The following is a 24,122-nucleotide window of genomic DNA, read 5'->3' on the forward strand; positions in this document are numbered from 1 at the left end:
TTGTTGTGCAGGTTAAATCAGTTCACACCTGGGAAGAACTCAGAAGAGCGTCTAGGAAGCAATAAGGGCTCAATAATAGGAGCCATGCTAGCGCAGTGGATTAAGCACTGGTCTCTGTGTTAGTCCGGGTAGACTAGAGAAACCAATCCAGAGACACTCATATGTGTATAAGAGACAACTTTATATCAAAAAAATTTGTACATTAGGAAAACATCCCAGCCAAGTTCAGATCAAGTCATAAGGCCAATATTGGCCTAAATGTCCGATACCAGCCCATAAATTTCTCTTCAGACTCACATAACACATGCAATGATGCCAAATGCAGGAAGATCACAGGCCTGTGGGTGGAAAGTCTTGCAGATCCAGTGGTGGCGAAAGCATCTCAGTGCTGGCATGGGTCTCCACATGGCTCCTCCAGCTCCAGGACTCTGGCTCCATGAGTGTAGCTCCACGTGGCTCATCAGTAGGAAGATGAAGCAGCAAGAATGTGTCTGACATCCAGTGAGTAATTCTTCTCCATCGCACCTCCAAATGAGGTCATCAAGTGGTAACTTGATTGACAGGCTAGACTCCACCCCTTCACTCTTAATATTCTCAGGTTGACACCAGATTATGTAACTATCACAGTCTGCTAACCCTCAACACCTTGGCTCCACTTGTCTCCTCCTGTCATATGATCTTGTTCAATGTGGTTCAAGGTCACGCATATAGGAACAGAGTCCTGGGTAGCTCAATCAGTTAGGGACTCAACTCATAGCCGAAAGGTTGGCCATTCAGACTGCCTTGGCTGAGAGACATGACCATTGGTCCCCAATTGGTCAGACTTGCGTATCCCATGGGGCAGCTCTACCCTGCCCATGTGGGGTCACCATGAGTTGAAAATGAAAGCTTACAGCAACCACAGTATAGTGAAGACCACATTTAGTGTCCTGGCCAGCCTGGCTTACAACACTGGCCTTACCCCTTAGCAGCTGATCGAACTTGGGTGGGTGACCTCCCTTGCAGGTCTCCCTTCCCTCATCTCTAACATGGGGATGATGAGTCCTACCTCCGAGCGTCAGTGGACACGTGAACAGAGCCCCTGCCTCTCAAGTGCCTATCCCGCCTAGCTGCTCACAACTCGCATGCATGTACACACACTAGAACCCACCTCTCTGCTCCCTGGAAACCCCCTCAAAGTTTGTGCAGGGACGGAAACAGGCCCCTCTGGGGCTCACAGAAAGAAGGGGAGGCCAGAGAGCCCGGTCTGCTTGCCTCAGTTTAATGAGGATCTTTCATGTGGTGGTCTGAGATCTTTCGGGTGGGCGAGTGGAAAGGTGAGCGGCCAGAGATGCTGGCAGGTCCATGGTTCTGTGAAGGCCCACTAATGAGGGTACAGAGCCTGTAATGAGGGTGCAGGGCCAGGGAGGTAGAAATGGGGAAGCATGATTGGTCTCTTCAAATTAGTACTGGGACTCAGCCGGCAACCACAGTGGGTGGGGGTGGGGGCACCTAAGAAGTGTTGGTGCCGGGGGATGGATAGGCCAGCAGAGACCGCGGAAACATGTCCAGGACCGAGAGGGCAATTGCCGACAGAATTTAGGTGTGTTATGTGGATTAGCAGAACCCATTTCTTCCTCACACACCCGTTTGCACGCGAAGATGCATGCCTTCCGTCACCCTACCCAATCACCCTTGCACTCTCTCTTTTGCTCACATGCCTCCATGTGGCAGCCTAGTGGTGACGCCTTGGGTTGCAATCCTGGAGATCAGCAGTTTGAAACCACCAGCCGCTCCATGGGAGAAAGACGAGGCTCCCCACTCCTGTAAATAATTATAGCCTCAAAAACTCGTGGGGGTGATTCTTCCCCTGTCCTACTGGGTTGCTATGAGTTGGTACTGACTCAATGGCAAAGGAGTCTGGCGCGGTTTCCTTGGTCTGCATCATAAGCTCCTAAGGCTTACCCCTCTTCCCTACGGGAAGGGAGCCATATGGCTGGCGCTGCTGCTAGTGGCTGTAAGCTAGAGCATAGAGACCCAGGCAGGCCCCCGGGGATGAGTTGCATTTCCCCCTCAGAACATCCTGGGCAGGGACACCATTGGGTTAGCCCATCTCCTTCATTCGGAGACTTAAGCTCCTGGGTTCCATCTCCCCAAAGGCCTCTTGTCTCCTTCATGGTCAAGGACAGGTCACCACATGGACCACTGGCAGAAGGCAATGGGGATTATGGGGAGGGAGGCACCCCCTGAATATGGAAGGCCTGCTTTAGAGATGACATACTGCCACTACACTTCAACGACATCCCATCTGCCAGAACGAACCACATGGACACCCCAACTTCCAGGGAAGTGGGGATACCCAAGCCTGGGAAAGGAGAAGGGTGATCTTCTGCCCAAGGTGAGTAATTCTACCTGTCCTTGAAGACTCGTAGAAGTCCTGCCTGATACCCCAAATGCCCCGTTGTAGTTAGCCCTCAAGTCAAATCCAACTCATGGGGTGTGTTAACCTGGGTACATTAGAGAAACAAATCTACAGAAACTCATGTATAAGAGAGAGTTTTACCTAAAGAGTAAGTGCACATCAAGAAAACATCCCAACCCAGTGCTTCCCAAGCCCACAAGTCCAACATTAACTCATATCTCCAGTACCAATCTACAAAGTCCTCCTCCATCTCACAAAACACACGCAATGATGCCAACTGCAGGAGGAAAGCCGAGTCAGTGAGCGTGTAAGCATCTCAGCGCTGTCAGGGTCTCCACACAGCTGCTCCAGCACCCAGGACTGCATCGGAGTAGGTCCATGTGGCTTCTCCTTGGGGATGTCTTGTAGGAAGTGAGCCTTGCCAGCTGAAGCAGGGAACTGACAAAGGCAGCTGCACCCTGGTCTGACCATCACAAAGTAAGAGACCCGAGAACTAGAAAGGCAAGTCTCAATGAGCCATTTATCTCTCTGCCCTTCAATTAACCCCACGTGTTTATCGGCCAGGTTCGCACAATAAACTAACTACCTAATGGGGCCTGCAGAGAAGAACTGGGCCACAGGGCTCTCAAGTGCATGACCTTCCAGAGCAGGAGACCAGGCCTGTCTACTGAGGCACCTTTGGGTGGAGTCCAACCTCCCACCTTTCAGCTTCCCCATTTCTACCTCAGCTGCCCCTCTGGTTTCTAAGATGATCTCTGTATAGTCGTAGAAAGCCTCCTCTTTGCCTCACATAGCTGTTCAGGCTTTCGACCTGCTGACCTTGTGGTTAGCATCCCAACTGTAATCCAATACAGCTGTCGCAAATGTTGGCTGGGACAAAAACTTGTGAGGGAGCACACCAAACCAGTTACCATCGAGTCAGGTGTGACTCACGGTGACCCCACATGTGCAGGATGGGACTGCTGCACAGCGTTCTCAAGGACGGCGTGTTCGGAAATCGATCTCCAAACCTTTGTTGCAGGCAAGTCTGGGGGGCAGTCCAGTAGTCAATCTTTGACCCCTTTGCACCCCAGGGAACACCGAAAAGCCTCTGACATACCCCATGCTTATCCGCCTCCAGTCTGACTCCCTGACAGGTATAGACGTGTATACTCCCAAATACCATTGTCTTCAGCTCCCAGAGGATACTTCATGCTCCACGCAATGAGTTTCACAAAGCCCCATCCTCCTGAGCTCCGGCGCGCAAACACTCCAGCAGCACCTGTGTCTGTGCGTCTACCCACATGTCAAGGCCACAGGAGGTAAAGATGCCCCATGCAAAAGGCTCTCACCTCGGCCGCCGTGTCTGTGAGCACACCAACTGTCAGCCGGTGCATTTCAATGAGACGCCCTTCCATTTGTATAGGCCCTAACATTTCGTGGTCGCCCTGTTTCATTTACTGCTCAATCATACGGTAAATAGTGACTCTGCCTGGGCTCTCTCCGCCAGATATCTTGATTGGCAGTGACGATACACAGAAATGAATGACACAGAAACGCTGTCCTCCAGAGAGAGATGTGGGTAAACAAACAATGCCCCAGTGCAAAGATCTCTCCCCTGGGGGATGGGGGGAGGCGGGGGACGGGACGGGGAGTGGGTGATGAGGGAAGGACAAGCAGACCTGGTTCTGGGTGGGGTCAGAGATGATAACAGGGAGGGGGAGGGCTTCAAGGCTGTGGGGAGACTGAGGGACAAGGTTTCTGGGGAAAGGGATTACTGTAGTCACAGCGGTCAAGGCTGCGTCGCCGAGAAGACCAGTGATCTGGGCAGGTGGCAAGGTGTGATCTGTCACTGGAGTTCCGCGCCTTCAGACCAAGGTGTGACATGATGTCATGGTAGTCTTTTACCAAAGGACAAGGGGACAGTGATTAGTTAGGTAGAAGATGCATGTCAATGCCCAGGGAGGTTTATCGCCATGTATCTGCCAGGGTTCCACAAACCAGAGAAAGAAAGGAAGAAAGAGAAGAAAACCGCTCTTGGGCTTTGCAAAGAAGGAGTTTGCAGTTTGATAGGTCAGCTTACTGATAGAAGTGCCAACGCACGGCGGGCGACCCTGCTCTTCATCAGTGCGATATTTTCATCACCACCCACTGCTCTTCCTCCCTCCTTACCGCCCTCCCGGTTCTGGCACCTGCTAAAAACCAGCCAGCGCGAATTTGGGGGCCTGGAAGGTGAAGGCTTGTTTCTGGGTGTATTTGACCTGTACACCTGTTTTTCCTCTATCAGCTCTCATTTCTGAGATACAGAGCATATGCCATCAATCAATCACGTTGCACTCTGCTTGCCCATAAAAATAATGAAAGTTTTTTCTCGAAATAAGACCTTTCGTTTGTCAGCATTAAAAGTCTGAATTCTAAACAGATTCATAGACTGGTGGCTCAGAGCCATCAGCTCATCCCACCTTTGCACCTGTCTCATCACCAGTTGTCTTAGAATCGATCACAAGGGGGAATCGATCACAAGGATCAATATATAATCCCCTCCCAGGGGGATGAACAACAGAAAAGTGGGTGAAGGGTGACAGAGGATGATGTAAGATATGAAAATTATAACCTGTAACTTATCAAGGGTTTATGAGGGAGGGAGGGTGGGGGAAGGAGGGAGAAAAGGAGGAGCTGATACCAAGGGCTCAAGTAGAAAGAACATGCTTTGAAAATGATGATGGCAACATACGTGCAAATGTACCCGACACAATGGATTGTGATAAGAGATGTAAGAGCCCCCAATAAAAGTATTTAAAATGAGGGGGGAAATCAGGGTATTTCAATGTAGTGTTAAAATGAATATCTTTTAAGCTTGAAGGAAATGTATTTTGAAAATGAAGAAGAAAATTATACTGCATGAAAATCTGCTTATTTCATTCATGCCCCAAACAGTTGTCTGCTGCAAAGTCCCCTCCATTCGGCACACAAAGAGGCGAGTCTTTGGTAAGACTTGCGAGCATGGGATCTGCCTGGACAATGGTCTGTCATCCTGTGCGCACCCTGTCTTCCTCGGTATCTGGTTTTCCATTGTTCTTATGCCATGGTGGAATCGTTCACCTTGCTCTTCTCTTAAGTGCCTCGGGTTCTCTGGAAAGCGGTCTCAGGGACTGTGCAGACAGTGGACCTGAACACTCACGGTGCAGCCACACCTCGTGAGAGGAAAGGACAGTTCCTCTACCAACTATGTGTGGTTGTCTGCCTTCTTGTTGCCAAGGAAGTTTTGCACAAGGACAAGTGAAGACCAGACCCAGGATTCGATCTCATTCACTGATGCTATGAAATGTGAGTCTTGTGTAAGCAGTCTGATCTGTGGCCCATCAAAATCCCTGCCTTCAGTGTTTCCACAGTGAGTCCAGGAAAAGCATGCACTGTACATTCAATGCACAAACTGGCTTTATTCAGAACCTCTACAAATATTTTCACTAGACCTAGCTTTATATGTAGGGGTGGCAGTGTGATTCTATCTCTTGCTACCAAAGGTTCATCGATTACACTTTGTCCTTCAACCTCAATATAGTCCCTCAGAGGTCAATCATTCCTTGCTCAATGTTCATGTTTGGCTGTACTGTCCCAAAGGCATACCAAACAAGGGCACTTTGTGTAGCCACTTTGTCAGCAGAAAGAAATTACCCATCTTCAAGGCCATACCACCTGTGTTAGTCTGGTTTGACTAAAGAAACAAATTCATAGACACTAATATGTGTATAAGAAAGAGCTTTATATACAAGAGCAATTGATTATTGAGAAAACATCCCAGATCAAGTCCATAAGTCTGATATTAGTCCAAATGTCTGATACCAATTTATAAATTCCTCTTCAGAGTCATGCAACACATGCAATGATGCTGAGTGTAGGAAGGTCACAGGCCAGTGAGTGGAAGGTCTTGTGGATCCAGTGGTGGTGGAAGCATCTCAGCACTGACAGGTGTCTCCATGTGGCTCCTTCAGCTCCAGGGCTCTGGCTGCATCAGCATAGCTTCATCTGGTTCATCATCAGTGATGACTCACAGGGAGTGTGTGTGTGTCCTGACTCCAGTGAGCTATTTATCTTCTTCCTGCCTCCAAATGAGGTCATCAAGCTGTGACCTGATTGACAGGCTAAACTCCACCCCTTCACTCTTAAGCCTCAAATTGACAACAGGTTATGTAACTACCACACTACCCACTGGTGTTCCTGATCATTTATCTTTTCCAAGACTAAAGAGATGACCTTGTGCTCCTCTTTCATCCTGGTCGAGTAACTGATTGGAACAGAAGCATACTTGTTGCCATTATTTAAAAGGACACATTTCAAACTACGTTTTCAACTGCTGATGAAAAGATGTCACTCTCTTGGCTCATATTCTGAGAGACCAGTTTTCTTCAGAACATTTCCGATGTTATTGCAGAATACTAAGTGTTTCTCTTCGGTCTTGAATGGCAGTAAAACCTCTTCTCTTCTTTGAGAAAATGTGGAATTTTGTTCCAGGCTAAAGTACATTCTTTCCCTCTTGTCTGGAGGCAAGCCATTCCGAAGACTCCTTGGAAAGATCTAAGTCTCTGATCAGGTCATTCGTTCTGGACAAAACGTTCACTGTGTGAAGTTATTTAGAAATGACTGTCACTGCCCCCACATCAGAAGTGCATGACTCATCCTCTGGGATCCGTGATAGCTCACAACAAGGTGGAACAGGTATAAGCACCACCTGTCGAAAGGAAAGGAATCGGTGAACAGTTGTGAAACAAAGGTCATTACACATTGTGGGAGTTACATAATCTGTTGTCAGCTTGAGACTTAAAAGTGAAGGGGTGCAGTTTAGCCTGTCAATCAGGTCACAGCTTGATGACCTCATTTGGAGGCACTAAGGAGACAAATAGCTCACTGGAGGCGGGATACAGGCTCACTCCCTTGGAAACATCTTTGAGACAAGACACATGGAACTATGCTGATGCCACCAGAGACCTGGGAGTTGTAGGAGCCACATGGAGACAGACCCCTGCCAGCACTGAGATGCTTCTACTGCCATTAGGTCCACTAGACTTTCCAATCACTGGCTTGTGATCTTCCTGCATTTGGCATCACTTCATGTGTTTCGTGAGTCTAAAGAGGAATTTATGGACTAGTATTGAACATATAGGCTAATATTAAATTTATGGACTTCATCTGGACTGGGCTGGGATATTTTCTCAATATTCAACTTCTCTTGTATGTAAAGTTTTTTCTTATGCACATGAGTCTCCCTGCATTTGTTTCTCTAGTCTACCCGGACTAACACATACACACACAAAATGAGTAATTTAAATAAATAAATTTCCCATTCAAATAAGAAAGCTTGTTATGCCATCTGAGTCCGCAGAGGAGATCTTTCAAATAGAAGACTAAAATTTTCTTTTAATCGTTTTATTGGGGGCTTGTACAATTCTTATCACAATCCATACATCCATCCATTGTGTCAAGCACATTTGTACATTTATTGCCATCATCATTCTCAAAATATTTGCTTTCTACTTGAGCCATTAATATCAGCTCCTCATTTTCCCCCTCCCTCCCCATTACCCCTCCTTCATTAACCCTTGATAATTTATAAATTATTATTATTTTGTCATGTCTTACACTGTCCGACATCTCCCTTCACCCATTTTTCTGCTATTCATCTCTCAGGGAGGAAGATCTATATGAAGATCCTTGTGATCAGTTCCCCCTTTCTACCCCACCTTCCCTCCACCCTCCAGATATTGCCACTCTCACCACTGGTCCTGAAGGGGTCATCTGTCCTGGATTTCCTGTGTTTCCAGTTCCTATCTGTACCAGTGTACATCCTCTGGTCTAGCCAGATCTGTAAGGTAGAATTGGGATCATGATAGTGGGGGAGGAGGAAGCATTTAGGAACTAGAGGAAAGTTGTATGTTTCATCATTGCTACACTGCACCCTGACTGGTTCATTTTCTCTCTGTGACCCTTCAGTAAGGGGGTGTCCAGTTGTCTACAGATGGACTTTGTGTCTCCACTCTGCACTCCCCCTCATTTACAATGATATGATTTTTTTGTTCTTTGATGCCTGATACCTGATCCCTTCGACACCTCGTGGTCACACAGGTTGGTGTACTTCTTCCATGTGGACTTTGTTGCATCTGAGCTAGATGGCCACTTGTTTATCTTCAAGCCTTTAAAACCCCAGACACTCTATCTTTTGATAGCCGGGCACCATCAGCTTTCTTCACCACATTTGATTATGCACGCGTTTGTCTTCAGTGATCATATCGGGAAGGTAACCCACTGATATGATATTTTGTTCTGTGATGCCTGATACCTGGTACCTTCTACACCTCGTGGTCACACAGTCTGGTGTGCTTCTTCCATGTGGGTTTTGATGCTTTGAGCAGACTAAAATTTTATTAATTCAACCATCTCTAAGAAAGTAGTGTTGATGCAGTCTAGCTAATACAGTTTTTCTAAATCAGTTTCCCAAATAACCCAGGAAAAACCTAAAATCCAGGACACTAAGAAAAAAAAAAACACCCCTTTTTGTTGGGCTGTGTTATCCTTGTTCTCTATACATTTGCTTTTTCTTGTCTTTTTGTATGAGTGATATTATATAGTATTTGTCCTTTTGTGGTTGGCTTATTTTCCTCAACAAAATATCCCCCAGCTCCTTCAACACTGTAGCATGTATCAGGACTTCCTTTCTTTTACCAGCTAACTAGTGCTCCATTATTTGTGCATTCATCTGTTAATGCCTTCTTAGCTTGTTTCCCCATTTGGCCTATTATGAATAGTACTGCCGTGAACATAGATGTTCAAGTATCTGCTTCAGTCTCTGTTTTCAAAGCTTTAGGGTATATAGCAAGGAATGGCTGCGTTATATGGTAGCTCAATTTGCAGCTTCGTGAGAAACCACCAGATTTCTCTCCACAAGGCTATTCTCTCCTGTATTTCAACCAGCAATGGGTAAGAGGTCAATTTCCTTGCGTCCTTGATGACCTCTGCTATATTCTTCTTTGTGTTTTTTGGTGTCTATAGCTTTGTTATAATTTCAGCCATCCGAGTGGGAGTGAAACCGCTTTTGTGGTTTTGATTTACATCTATCTAGTGGCTATCTGGTGGTATAGTGGGTCATATATGGGGCTGGTAACCACAGGTCAGCAGTTTGAAGCCACCAGCTGCTCCAAGGAATAAAGATGAGGCTTTTTACCCTCATAAAGAATTAGAGTCTTGGAAACCCATAGGGGGCAGTGCTACTCTGTCCCTCTGGGTCGCTATGAGTCAGAATTGACTCGATGGCAGTGAGTTTGGTGTGGGTTTTAATGACACGAAGCATCTTCCCATGTGTTTGGTGGCTATTGGAATGCTTTCTTTAATGAAATATGTATGCAAGTCCTTTGCCCGCTCAATGATTGCGTTATCATCTTTTTTGTTGTTGTCTAAGTTTCATATAATTTTGGGTTATTAGGTTTTCATTAAATATTTAGTTAAATACTTTCCCTTTCTGGTACAATCTAATGAACAAAGTCTTTAATTTTTATGTGATACCATGTTTTTTCTTTTTTTGTTTGTGGGAGTCCTGGGAGCCACAGTAGGTTACACAATCAGCTGCTAACCTCAAGGTCAGCAGTTTAAAACCACTAGGTACTCTTGGGGAGGAAGATGAGACTTTCTACTCCCATAGAGTTACAGTGTTGGAAACCCACACGGGAAATTCTACCCTGTACGATAGGGTCATTACGACTTGGACCGGACCTAATGGCAGTGAGTTTGTTTTTCGGGCTTTATTGTTTGGGCTTTTGTTATTATATTAGTTAATCCACCCTTATTAAAAGCTAGGTGATCAACATTGCCCTTGCATTTTCTTCTAAGAATTTCATTGTTTTAGTTTGCTAAAACAGCTTTGTTGTGTGTGTGCGTGGTGTGAGGCATGGTGCGGCTTCATTTTTCTGTGTGTGAGTCCAATTTTCCTAGCACCATTTATTGAAGCGATCCTTTCTTCCCCAATTGAATGAACTTGGCACTATTGTTAAAAACCAGCTGACTCTAGAAGTGTGATGTACTTCTGGATTCTTGATTCTATTTCTCTGGTCTTTGTGTCTCTTGTTATACCAGCACTCGCCTGTTGGAATAGCTGAGACTGCAGCAGATGTTTTCAAACCAGGACGGGTGGGTCCTTGGACTTTGTGTTTCTATTTCAACATTGCTTTAGCTGTTCAGGGATAATGAATAGAGGTTGTGTGATAGCTATATGAGGGGACTCCAAAAGATTTGTGGGAAAATGAAATTAAAAGTCAAGGGGGGGTTTTCCACCGACTTTTGGAACACTCTTCATGTTTAAAACAATGCCCCTGTACCAAAAATAAAAGAGTAGTTATTAAGGTTAGTTACGTACAGCCCCACCCCCACTCCCCCCAAAAAACAACATATGGGGTTTGTTTTATTTTATTTGGAATATGGTTTCCTGGGACAGCCCAATTAATTGGCTCAATAGCCCAATAACCTCTTCTATCTCCTAGCTTGTTGCATAGAGCTTGGGGTCTTACAAGCTTGCAATCAGCCACCCAAAGCACAACTATTGGTCCCTATCTGCCTGGAGTAACAGGGAAGGAGGCGAGTCAAGACTAGGAGGAGGATATGGAACGTATGGCCAATTGCCTCTAGGAACGACTGCCTCCTTTTGCCATGAGACCAGGAGAACTAGATGGTGCCCAGCCATCATTACTGAACATTGTGATTCCAAAGATGCTAGAGAAGGATCCTAATCAAAAGAAAGGACATGCAGGATTGAATTTCAAATTCTCATACACTCCAGACCGGCTGGAACCATGGGGGGTGGACGAACCCCTGAAACTATTACCCAGAAGATTATCTTTTCAACCTTAACCCCTGAACCCCACCCCAATTCCCCTGAAGTCTTCTTAGAGCCCTCGTGATCTAGTAGGGTTAGGCTGCTAACTGCCAGGTTAGTAGTTCGAAACCACCAGCTACTCTTCAGGGAAAAGGTGAGGCTTTCTACTCCTGTAAAGAGTTACAGTCCTGACAACCCACAGGGACAGTTCTACCCTGTCCTACAGGCTCACCATGAGTCAGTATTGACTGGGTGCCCGTGAGTTCCAGAGTTGAGAGGCATCTTTTGAAAGCCCAAGAATAACTAGTATGAACCTCTGCCTTGAGCATCATGCTCTTTTAAAATTTATCTACGAGGAACAAGTTGGAAATTGCTCATTGAAAGAGTAGATGGGGAACCTCGGGATGTGTGTTGGGGGGGGGCAGGGCAGTGAATTTATGCTCACAGAGGAGTGAGTTCCGAAAGAAGGTTGAGAGCAGATTTCTTAGCTAAAGAATGTAAGCATTCCGTGCCATTTCTGGGTAGAGGCTGCACATCGGTATACGTTTCACTGTTTCTATTCTTGACAACAACAAATGTAAATAAAGTATTTTTGAAAGAGGGAATTCAGTGTCTGGATTATGTCAGACAAGCAGTGGAGTGGCTAGGGGTCAGCCGCCAGTCAATGCAGCATCATCTGGAGCTGCTGCCTCCCACCCCCTGCCCACCCCTCACAACAGACTGAAGGAGCAAGAGGGACCAGAGGCTCAGGTTCAGGGCTATCCCGATGGAGCTAGAAGTCCCATGGGGACTTCCCTGCGAGTGCTGGAATCCACGGGGAGACCCAGTTGCGGACAGGGAACCAGGACTTGTAGGACAAAACGTCCAGTCTTTCCCCCGTACCTCCTTGGCCAGCTCTGCCTGGACATTGAGGGCCAAGGGGGCTGGCCCAGGGGGTCTCTTCCCGCCGTACCCCTGGGGCAGAGGAGGAAAGTGAAATGACATTGCACGTCTATGGCTTCTTCGCCAGCCTCTACTATCAGCTGTATGGACGTCAGCTGCTTGCGAGTGTTTGACGAGCGAACAAATATTAGCAGGGAAACAAACACCAAGCTCTGAGGCGGCCCCTTCCACTGACTTTGCTTTTTCCTGGGGAATTGCTTGGGGATGCGGTTTTAAAGTCTGTCTTGGAGCACGTGGGCTTAATTAAATTTCTCACGTGAAGAGGCTTAACTTAAAATAGCAATGTGTGGCTGCTGCTAGTTGAGATGCTGGGAAGCCATCTCTCAGGGACCCGGGGTAGAGCTTTCACAGTGCGGCTAGGATGGACGGGTGACCCCAGATGAGTTTTTCTGATCTTCGGGTTTCCTCCCTCCCGCTTCCTGCATCCAGCTCTGGGCCCGGGAAGGCAGGGCAGTGTGTTCCCATGAGCACTGGCATTTGGTTGGGTTCAGCAGTGAAAAAGCAACAAAGACTGATTGAGGGGAAAGAGCAAGGGGAAGGTGCGCATGCTCTGATTCCTATTGGCGAATGTTCCTCTCTGTGTTCAACCAAGGAGCCCTAGTGGTGTCGTAGTTACATCCTGGGCTGTGATCCGAGTGGCCAGCAGTTCGAAACCACCAGCAGCTCCGCTGCAGAAAGACTGGGTTTTCTACTCCCGTAAACAGTTGCAGTCTCAGAAACCCACAGGGGGGTGCTGTGAGTCAGTCTTGACTAGGCAGAGAGGCAGGTTTTGGGTTTGGTGTTCAGCCACATTCTCTCCTCCAGTGCTTCTCAGATGGGACTGGGAAGGTGGCAGGGTGAGGGTTTGGTTCCCCCCTTGGAGGCAGTTGGCAGCATCTGGGACTCAGTGAGTAAAAGGTCGGAGATGCAGCTAACAACCTACAATGCACAGGAAACCACCCTGCCCCCATCACAAACAGTGATCCGGCCAAAGGTCAATAGCATGGAGGTAGAGAAACACTGCTTAGACCACTGTTTCTTGAACTCTTCATAATGGAAGGGCAGCTGGATTGACTCCCAATCCATCACAGGCCCCTGCTTTGATAAGAAAACAATAAAAATCGACGGTCAGAAAAATCACACACTTGGGTGTCACAACCAAAGCCAAATGGCTGAAGAAGTTTCTTGCTTACTCATAATTACTGCATTGTCTGCTCACGGACAACTGGATCTTGGGACGGACAACTGGATCTTGGGCCAGCAGTGGGCTGTGGCGAAGACTCTGAATAGCATTGATCTAAATGATTCTCTCACCTTCCTGGGTCCAGCCACCTGCCCGGCTGTTCTAGGACCTATCTGTGCCTCCGACTCCTGGTGCCCCCACGTGGGTCACGGCAGAATTAGGCTCTATAGAGCCTCCAATGGCTGCGACTTGGAAGTGGGTCTCCCAGCTTTTACTTCAAGGTGTCTGTTTGAACTTGAATGGCCAACCTTGTGGGTCATGATCAGGGACTGCTACTAGTCACCCTGAGTTATGTCTTTTCTCTTGTGGGTCCCCTAGGCCCTACTCGCCTCTTTGTAATTAGTCCCTTAATACATAAAACCTCCTTCAATTATCCCACTGTGACTTGCTGCTCCTGAAAGTCCCCTCACTGATCCAGAGGGGTTTTTGCACCTCAGCACGCTTTTAAGATTGTGGGCAGATACAGAGGGTGGGGGGTGGGGTGGGGATGGGGGCAATGTGGCGAGAGGGCACCTGGTCCAGGGTTCAGTGAAAGCCATGGGAGAGCCCGGCTGTGAGGAGCCACGACTGTGTGCCACCACCTCCTGGCAGCCACAGCTAGCCCTTGAAGAGTGAGTGTCCCAATAGGGCAGGCTGCACCTTGGATGTAGCCCTCTGGAATGAGTGGTGCTAGAAGGGGTGTTGAGGAGGGGGAAACCACATTCTCTGCTGGGAGGCAACCCCCTCTGCCCCCAGTCCTCCATGAAATGACAAGGTTGAGGCAAAAGCACACATGAGTCATGGAGATGAGGGAGATGTTTCAGAAGTTGACTCTACTTACTAATTGCCGAGCTGGAATGTGGGTATGAAGGCAGGGCTGGCGGCTGGCTGCCCGGATCTGGCTTGTGTTGTGGGGCATGGTGAAGTGGATGGGGCAGGGGGCAGGGGGAGGCACAGGGTGGGAGATGAATTCAGCTCTGCCTCCAGAGCTTGCCCAGGGGCCATGATCGTCTTGAGCTCTTGATACTCTTCATTGCCTACCATGAGAACTCAAATGGTCCCCAATCCAGGCTCAGCCCCACCAATCCCTCAAGGGAAAGTGCAAACCACAGTGAACACCTCCACTGGGTGGGGAGCAGAGCAAGGACAGCAGGCCCAGGTCAGGAAGCTGCAGGAGATACTGCAGGTGAAACTTCTCAGCGATCCCAGAACACTGCTTAGGAAGGGCATCGGGGAAGACAAACCTGAATTCAGGAACTGTGTGATCTCATGGGGCTCCAGCTGTGTCGTAAGTGTGTGCATGCACACACACACACACACACACACACACACACACACACACACACACACTGCTTTGGATCCTGCAAAGCAGGCCCTGTCGTGTGGCCTGGCTCCTGATAGGGCCATGACCATGGGACCCTTTCCCCAGCCTCTGCAGGCCAGGGTGTCTAGGGAAGGGTGCTGACAGACCAAAGACAAGGGCTGGCTTTGCAATGACACGGGGGAAACATCTCCCTATGATCTGTCACCTGGGATGGAAGGAGCCCAGCCTGCTGTATCCTGCAAGCTCCATGGTGTGGCCTCAGGCCTGCCCTCTCTGTGAAATGGGAGCATTGATCCCTGCCCTCACCAACTGCCATTCTGCTCAGGTGGGCCTGTGGAGGCAGGGCAGGTTCCTCACACAGGCCTGCTGGGCCCTCCACTGCTCCCACACTCTAGCCTCTTAATCCCCTTCTGATCAAGCCCTGGGGCCGAAGGACCTTTAGGGACTCTGCTGGCTTCCCCATCAGCAGAGCAGGCCGGTGGGTGAGGCAGAGGCAGTGGCCTGCAGGGCTGATCCTGACTGGATGCCAGTATCTTCCCGTCAGCTCCCATCCTCACAGTGAGTCCTGGGTGGAAGTGTTCATGTTCTGGTATTTCATACTGGAGATCTCAATTACACTGCCCGGCTCTGGGTTTGAGGGGTTGCCAGGAACCGATGGAATCCGGTCCTTCTCAAGTAGCAGGGGCAGGAGGATGGGGGCTCTGTGGAAGTCAGGGAGGTCATGTCTCCATGTCTGTAGAGCTGCAGGGGGTACCATTATGCATCAGTAAGGGGGCTTCACAAAGTGGATGGGGAGTATCCATTCACTTTTACATCCGTGTTCTTTTGTTGACCTTTGGAGAAAGAAAATGGATTTAAAAGAGAATGGAATTTTCCCACTCACTTTTTGAAGTTCCTTCCTATTTCTGCAGGAGTGTTTGTGGGGATGCAGATGTCACCTCAAGAGACAGCAAAAGTCAGGACCCCCCGGAAAAAGGCCTGAGGGAGCTAGTAAGGTTGCTGTCACATTGCTTGGAGGTCCCTTCCCCAAGGCAGAGATAGACACCAGTCAGGGTCTCCAGCACCCTGGGGAACTCTCCCCATCTCTGAATGATCCTGGCCTGTGAGGACCCCCAGGAGGCCCCATTTCCTCTGGGATGCACAATCCCCTTCAAATTTGTACTGTCCACCCCACCCCACCCCCATGCAAGCTGCACCCCTCTTGCCACAAGTCCTCTTCTGTGTAGATCCTGCTCATGTCCCTCATCCCCTAGCCTGGGCCGCAAAGGGCCACCCTTCTGAGGGAGCCTCCTGGAGACCCTGCACATGCTGGCTCCTCAGGAAAGACCCATCAGGGACACAGCACAGGTCTGGCCCACAGAAGGGCCTCAGGCGCACAGGGCCCAGCCAGGGGTGGACCAGGGCCTACCTGACTCCAGCCCCCACTGCCCAGATGACCGAGGGACTTTTTGCAACAGACGTGGTGGGAGAAATGTGCCCTTTGTGTCATTTCTGCTTCTCCAGGCCTTTAACCTGTCTCTCTCCCTCCCTTCCTGCCTCTCCCTGTCTCCTGCCGCTCATCCCCCACTTGAGCCTCTCCCCATCCTCCTCTGCACCTCTAAACCTCACCCCCTCCCACTCATAATCCTCCTCTTTCCTTCTCTCTCTGATGACCATTTGATTTCGGCGTCTGCTCACAATGTACCTTGCTCGGTGGATCTATGCCTCCCTCTGCCTTGGGCATCTCGCTTACTTTCCACCATGATTCTCTGTTGCCCTTATGCGGGTCTCCCCGCTCCTCTCTGTCACCATGTCCTGTGCCCTATTTCTACGCCCTGCCTGGTGGCCCTTCTTTCACCAATCCCCCCACCCGCCCCCTGCCGGGTGTTTCTTCACCTGGGCTGCTCTTTCTGCTGTTCTGTCCTTGACTTTGTTTCTCTCTCTCCAACCCTCTGTCTGTCTTTCCTGCCTCTGTCTCTCTGCTTCTCTCTCCCCCATTACCCTACCCACTGCACCCCATCCGGCTGCCCCCTCTGCACCTCTGCCTTCCCCTCTCGCCTGCCCCCTCTGCCCCCAGGATGATCCCAGCGTCCAGCAAGGCCTTCGTGGTCAACAACCTGGTGTCGGGGACCGGCTATGACCTGTGCGTACTGGCCATGTGGGACGACACGGCCACCACGCTCACGGCCACCAACATCGTGGGCTGCGCCCAGTTCTTCACCAAGGCCGACTACCCGCAATGCCAGTCTATGCACAGCCAGCTCCTGGGCGGCACCATGATCCTGGTCATCGGGGGCGTCATCGTGGCCACGCTGCTGGTGTTCATCGTCATCCTCATGGTGCGCTACAAAGTCTGCAACCACGACGCCCCCAGCAAGATGGCAGCCGCTGCCGTCAGCAACGTGTACTCGCAGACAAACGGGGCCCAGCCACCTGCCTTGGGCAGCGCGCCCAGTGTGGGACCCCCGCCGGGACCGCCCAAGGTGGTGGTGCGGAGTGAGCTGGTCGAGTTCAGTGCCAGCCTGGCCCGGGGCAGTGATTCCTCTTCCTCCAGTTCCCTGGGCAGCGGGGACCCAACAGGACTGGGACGGGGCCCCTGGCGGCTCCCACCCCCTGCCACGCGCCCCAAGCCCAACCTTGACCGCCTGATGGGGGCCTTTGCCTCACTGGACCTCAAGAGCCAGAGAAAGGAGGAGCTGCTGGACTCCAGGACTCCAGGCGGGAGTGGGTCCGCCACAGCTGCCAGGGGCCACCACTCGGACCGAGAGCCCCTGCTGGGTCCCCCCGCAGCCCGGGCCAGGAGTCTGCTCCCCTTGCCCCTGGAGGGCAAGACCAAACGCAGCCACTCCTTTGACATGGGGGACTTCGCAGCCGCGGCGGCTGGAGGGGTTGCCCCTGGTGGCTACAGCCCCCCTCGGAGGGTCTCGAACATCTGGACAAAGCGCAGCCTCTCCGTCAATGGCATGCTCTTGCCTTTTGAGGACAGTGACCTGGTGGGGGCCCGGGGGACATTCGGCAGTTCCGAGTGGGTGATGGAGAGCACTGTGTAGGCCTGGGAGCTGGGGTGGGGCAGGGCACACTCTCACCCATCCTCCTACGACCAACAAGGGGAAAGAGTCCTTACTGGCAAGTCTTTGTGGGGTTTCCATGGCGATGTTTACATCCAGGGACAGCTTCATCTCCCTGTCAATACCCTCTTTCCCCACACACCACCCACAGCACCCTACCTGGCCCATCCCTCCCCCCCACCCACGACCACCCAGCCAGGGTGTGCTCAGGGAAAGTGAACTTGCTGGAATGTGGGACTGAGCCACAGGTGTTTGGAAAGACCAGATGCCTGCCTTTCCCATCACAAATGGAGCTGATGAGCAAGTGGCTTCAGATTGCTGATGGTCCCGGTGTTGTTCGATTTCATAATGATTTTGTTTTTTTAATCCATTTCCTGGACTCCTCTTCTTCATTCACACGCAGATGACCAAGAATTTGCCCCACATAGGAAAGGTCATTACCAGTGGGGACCAGTGCACATAAGAAGGGGATGGTGCTGGTTCCACACTGGCTTAAGAAGGCCCCTGCCCAGACCTCTGGAGTTCCCAACCACCTACATAACCGATGCAGTATACCAGTTCCCTTTGCTTCTCAACCATACCCTATGTCATCCCATCAGCTTTCACCGGAAGGAGAAGGCCCAAGACTTCCTGTGTGGGGATGGGAGAGGAGGAAGATCTTGAAGGGACTATAGGGATAAGGGAGCTTAGTGCTTGGAGTTGCGTATGGAGTTTCACTTCTTGTGGGAAGCAGGGACAGGATGGCTTCATGGACAGGTGCGCTAGGCCAAGAAAAGCTGTGTGGGTGACAGAGAGCATTCTGAATTTTTAGGTCAAAGCTCAGAAGTTGGGGTCTAGAGCCTCAATTCACTAACCGGACGAACAACTTGGGTAAGGTTCATATACTGAGGTTGTACTAGAAGGTCTCTAGTTCCCATCCAATATGTAACAGCTCCCTCTTGGTCCTAAGCATGTGGTCACCAGCTCAGGGTTTCCAGGGGTGTAAGCTGGAGAAAAGCCTTTTCCCAGCCTTCTGACTGGCCCAGACTCAACCCAAACCACTGCCAGTTGAGGAGCTTCCTCCTATTAACCGGGACCCTGGAGGAGGATAGACTAGGACTGTCCTGGAGAGTTTCCACGGTTGTAATCATTTAGGCAGGACCCCGGTGGTGCTTCAGAAAGCGCTCAGTCACAGAGATGGGCTGCTCTGTGGGGAAAGATGGGGCTGTTGCTTTCGTATAGTTACAGCCCTGGAAACGTTCCGGGCCTGCTATTCCGTCCTCGGGTTGCTACGAGTCAGCACGGGCCCGACACCAGGACACAGTCTTGTATGGTGGAAGACTGTGCTCTTTCTCCCATAGAGCGGTTGGTGGGTTTGAACCTCCAATGCTTGGCAGCCAAGACTTGTAGAGGCTTTGGAGGGGGTAGCACAGAATTGCTTTAGAATCTAAACGTGGCAAACCTTGGGAGCTGTTTCCAATCCTCCCATTCTCAATGCTCCCTCCTTGCCCCCTTCTTCAGAGAGCGCACAAGGAATAAGCCAAAGCACATTCAGCGAGTTGGTCTTGAAGTCGGGACAATTATTCCCGGAGGCAGCGTTTGGGATGCATTTCCCTGCTTTCATCCCGGAGAGGGCCGGTCTGCGTGGTTTCTGGGAAGGGTGGCTTAGGGTGGAGCAGGGTTCCCTGAAGGTGGATCCCCATGGGGTAATAAGAGGGTGGGGGTTGGGGGGAAGGGATGCAGAGTAGGGACAGAGGATTAGTCTCTGACTTCCCAAGCCATGGCTGGAGATAGGCCAGGGCCTCAGGGCCCCTGGAGAGATTTCTTCGGGGGCATCTCTGGCTCTGCTTTCTTCTCAGCTTCACCTCATTGTCAACACACTACCTCCTCCCTGGTCTTCCCAGCTCCTCCTGCCCTTTCTCGAGCATCTCCTCTTGTTGGGCCCCTTCTCTCTGTCATGTTACAAAAACACAGCTGAACCCTGACACGTCCCAGTGGACTCGTATTTGCCACTGCACGGCTGGCCTCCAGGGGCACTCGGCGAAGGATGGGGCACAGTCCAGACAGCTTGCCTTTTGGCTCCAGCTCTGGAGCCTGCAAACTCAATGCCTTTGTTCCCCTTCCCCCCTGCTGCTTCCCCTCACTGCGCCTCCCTTCTGCCCTCACCTCTCTCCCACTATCCTGCCTTCATTGTCTTCTTCCTGTGGCTGGCTGTCCTCTCCTTTACCCTTTGGGGCCCTGGTGAGGCCTAGCACTGACCAGCCACCCTCTGCCTGAGACCACAGATGAATTTTGCAGACAGCCCAGTCACGGCGGACTCCACAGAATTGGGCAGCTTGCAAGGAAATCTCCCCTGCCTTCTGTCATTTCCCTTTCTGTTTCCCTTTCTTTCTCCCCCCCCCCCCCCCCCCGCCCTCTGCACCTTTCCCAATCATCCTGATAAATATAGCCACGGAGGGAGCCGCTCCAGACACCCTTTCTTCCTTTTGCTTTTGTCTCCCTCTCCTCTGTGGGCCCGGGCACCCTAGGGGGAGCAAGGCAGACAGCTGAGAAGCGAGGGAAGAAGCCTCTCCCTGACTTTTCTCCTCCGCAGCTCGCCGCTCTGTCCGGACGTGGACATGGACTTGCTCCTGTGTCCACTGCAACAACATCCCTGTGGTCAGAATATGCCTCCCAGTGCCCACCTTGGTGGAAGAGAAAAAGAGAAGGGGGCGGGGGAAGGACAAATATACAGTTTGTAAAACGAGAGCCGACCACACTTCTTGACGGGCCGGAGGGAGGTGGGGAATGAGCGTTCTCATGTCTGTGAATGTCTGTGGTTTCGTTTCTCTGGAAACGAGTTCACTACAGATGGCTTTGAGTGGCATTTGCTTGTGCACCTGTCAGTTCGCGGTGGGAGCCTGTTTCCTAAGTGGCGGCACAAGGTGCAGGAACCTTCTGGAATAAGGGAGGAGGGGACTGTCCTTCCGAGTAGAAAATGGCAGCGCCATCTATAGGTTGAGGCGGAAACAGCCAAGCCCCATCATCGCCCTGATTGTCCCTCCGGAAGTCCCTAGTGCCTGATCTCCTCCACTTCTTTTCCTGAGCTGTGGCCACCACCACACCTGGCCACTAGAGGCACACGGGTATCTGCCACCCATTTCGGTGGAGCCTCAGGTGGCAATTTTCAAAAGGACCCTTCAGTCGGGAACCCTGGGTGATCAAACCAAAACACACAAAGTCGAGAAGGCCATGGGCTTCTGGAATATGTCGTCTAGGCCCTACCTTTAAAGTCTAGATCAGTGCTGTCCAATAAAAATAACGTGAGAAGCCTCACCGGCCCTTGAGATTTTCTGTCATCAGGTCAACTCAAACTCAACAGCATCCCCGTCGGAGAGGACAGAACTGCCCCTGTGGGTTTCCTAGACTGTAACCCTTAGAAAGCTTCATCTTCTCCCATGAAGCAGCTTCTGGTTTTGAACTGCTGGCCTTACAGTTAGCAGCCCAAAGCAAAACCACCACCACATAAGTATAGAGAACTCATTGCCATTAATCTCAATACATTTAAGGTAACCCAGAAGATTTGAAATAGTATGTGTTAGTCTGAGTGGAATAGAAAAACAAATTCATAAATGCGCATATGTATATAACGGAGAGTTTTATAATCAAGAGCAATTGAGAAAACATCCCAGCCCAGGCCAGATCAAGTCCATAAGTCTGATATTAGCACATATGTCTGATATCAATCTATAAAGTTCTCTTCAGACTCACGAAACACATGCAATGAAGCCAAATGTAGGATGATCATAAGCCAGTGGGTAGAAAGCCTTTGGGTCCAGTGGTATTGTAAGCATCTCAGCGCCGGCAGGGGTCTCTGGCTTCTCTGGCTTCAGAGGTCTGGTTGCGTCCATGTGGCTTGTCTTCTGCGATGTCTCCCAGGGAGTGGCAGAGAGAGAGAGAGAGAGAGGTGTCTTCCACCTCCAAGGAGGAAGTACCAGATTCCCCAGAATTCTCAGGAGAAGGCCCTGCCCACACAGAAGTCTCATTGGCTCTCTCCATATTGACAGCCTAGACTCCACCCCTACACTCTCCATCCTTAAAATGACACCAGATTAGGTGACTACCACATAGTATTAGTTCAACATAGAGTCATTTAGAAAATACTCTCTCTCTCTCTCTTTTTTCTTCTTGTTCAAAGTCTTTAAAAATCTGGTGTATATTGGACACTTGGGCCACATCTCAATTCCAACTGCAGGGGCTGGGTGTCATTGAGTCACTTCACTCTCAGCGGTGCCATGTGACGCAGTGGAACTGCCCCAGAAAGGTTTCTATACTCTTTATGAGAGAAGGTGGCCAGATCTCTCTCCCATTGAGCCACTGGGCGGCGGGGGGGGGGGGGGGGCAAGCGCTTAACCCGTCCCACCACCAGGCCTCCTTTAAAGGGTTTGAGGCCCACGCGGCATCAACTGGCTGCCATCTGTGCGAGCACAATTCTAGACACACAGCAAGTGACGCATCACCAGGCCTGGAAGTGAAAGGAAAATAACACTCGAAGGGGCGCTAGCTACAGTGTCCAGCTACTGGGTGCTCTCTACACGATCCTCCCCAAATCTCACCACCAACACGGCCACCCATACACTGCCGGCGAGCGGGTTCTGACTCACAGCAACCTGTAAGGAAGAGTAGAACTGCTCCTTAGGGTTCCCAAGGCTGTCAATCATTAGAGACTCCGACTCACAGTGACCCTCTGGGACAGGGTTGAACTGCCATTGTGGGTTTCCAAGACTGTAACTCTTAATCGGAATAGGAAGCCGCCTTTTCCCCCATGGAGTGACTGGTGGCTTCGAACTGCTGACCTTGCAGTTAGCAGCCCAACATGTAAGCACAATGTCACCCGTGCCATGAGTCACTGCATCTACTTGATGGCAGTGAGATTGAGGTTATGAGCGCAGACTGCCTCATCTTTCTCCCATGGAGCGGCTGCTGGGGTTGAACTGCCGGCCTTAGAGGCAGTAGCACAGGCAATGCCTGGCCCACAGAGCCACCAGTGTTCCTTGCAGTTTTTCAAGGTAGCTAGTAGGACTGTTTTTCAAATGAAGGGAGTGGGGCTCTGAGGGGGGTAGGTAACTAGCCAAAGGTCACAGAGTAAGTCTGGCTCCAACGCCTGACCTCTGCATCACACTGCCTCCTATATCCTTTCTTTCTTCGGTCACCCTCTGTATAGCAAACACTTGACTCTATTCAAATGGAAGGGCTATTTTGGAAGACCTTGGCTTGGCCTCCAGGTCTGAAACAACCCTTGGGGTGCTGACGTCACACAGATGGCTCCCGGGTTATGCAGTTTCTTCTGACCTCAGACTGACTCCACTCCTGGCCCATCTCAGTTTTAGAGCACAGTCCCTCGGCTGGCCACCTGTGACCTCTAGAAGGGCCTTGTTGAGCGGGACTTTCACCTCCAGCCTCTTCAGGATCACTTCCACTCCTGACCCCTCTGTCCAGAGAGCCTGCAGCTTCTCCTTAGGCTCTCTCCCTCCCACCAGCCTCCTTTGATGACCCGACCTACTTACGACCCCACCTGTTCTCACACCCGAACCCTTGTCCTCAGAAGAGGGACTCACCCACCTCAGGCTCTCTCTCCTCATAGAAGCCAGTGTCCAGCAGAAAAGGGGTGTCTTCCGGATACATTGTGAGCCCAGTTGTTAAAGCTTTCTGGGGAACAGCATAACCGCTTTCCCCCCAAGTTATTAGGATTGATACACCCCTCTGATTTCCTCTCAAAGAGATGTTTCTTATTTGCTATTGTGACAGTTCTGAAATTCCAAAAGGAGATATATATATATATATATATATATATATATATATATATATATGATATAATTTTCAGCCAGCTAAGAGAAAGGTCAGTGTGTTGGATTACCTCCTTCCCAAATGGAAAGGAACGGCATCCCCTCCTCCCCCAAGTCTGTGGCTATCGATTTTTCATCAGTACCTTCTGAGCATTCGGTCTTGAGTTCTCAGCATTTCCCTGGGGAAGGTCTGTCTACAGGCGGTGCAGCCTCCAGTGGGATTTCTACGGACAGCCCTGGCGGTAAAGAACAGGCTGTGTTAAATATCACCTCTCCATCCCGGAGCCCGGCCACGGCATGGGAGCCAGTTGGCAGCGGCAGAAGTTTGGTGTGACAAAAAGGCTTCTCTCAGAAATGCCGGACTTTTCTACCTTTGCTTAATAGGATTAGAATCATCCAGGTGACACCTCCCGCATCTATAAAGAACGCTGCCCCTTTCACAGCGGAAACATTATCTATGAGTAGTTATACTTTCAGCCTTTAAGCCAACTATCTCTGTCTCTCACCTGCCATCCACCTGATTAGGGTCCCCGTCTGAGAATCAGTCAACCCCAAGGCCCCTGGGTT

At 50.4% G+C, this 24,122-nt stretch overlaps 1 protein-coding gene across 1 annotated transcript in view; it reads left to right on the forward strand.

Moving 5' to 3' along the window:
- The window catches only part of LRFN2 (leucine rich repeat and fibronectin type III domain containing 2), a 54,825-nt gene extending 37,092 nt beyond the window's left edge, over window positions 1-17,733 (forward strand). The window contains exon 2 of the mRNA XM_075554109.1: window positions 16,761-17,733. Coding sequence (XP_075410224.1) covers window positions 16,761-17,733 — 973 coding nt within the window. The remainder of the gene's footprint in view (window positions 1-16,760) is intronic.
- The last annotated feature ends 6,389 nt before the right edge of the window (window positions 17,734-24,122 follow it).

The sequence above is a fragment of the Tenrec ecaudatus genome, chromosome 7 (assembly GCF_050624435.1).
Source record: "Tenrec ecaudatus isolate mTenEca1 chromosome 7, mTenEca1.hap1, whole genome shotgun sequence".
NCBI lineage: Eukaryota > Metazoa > Chordata > Mammalia > Afrosoricida > Tenrecidae > Tenrec > Tenrec ecaudatus.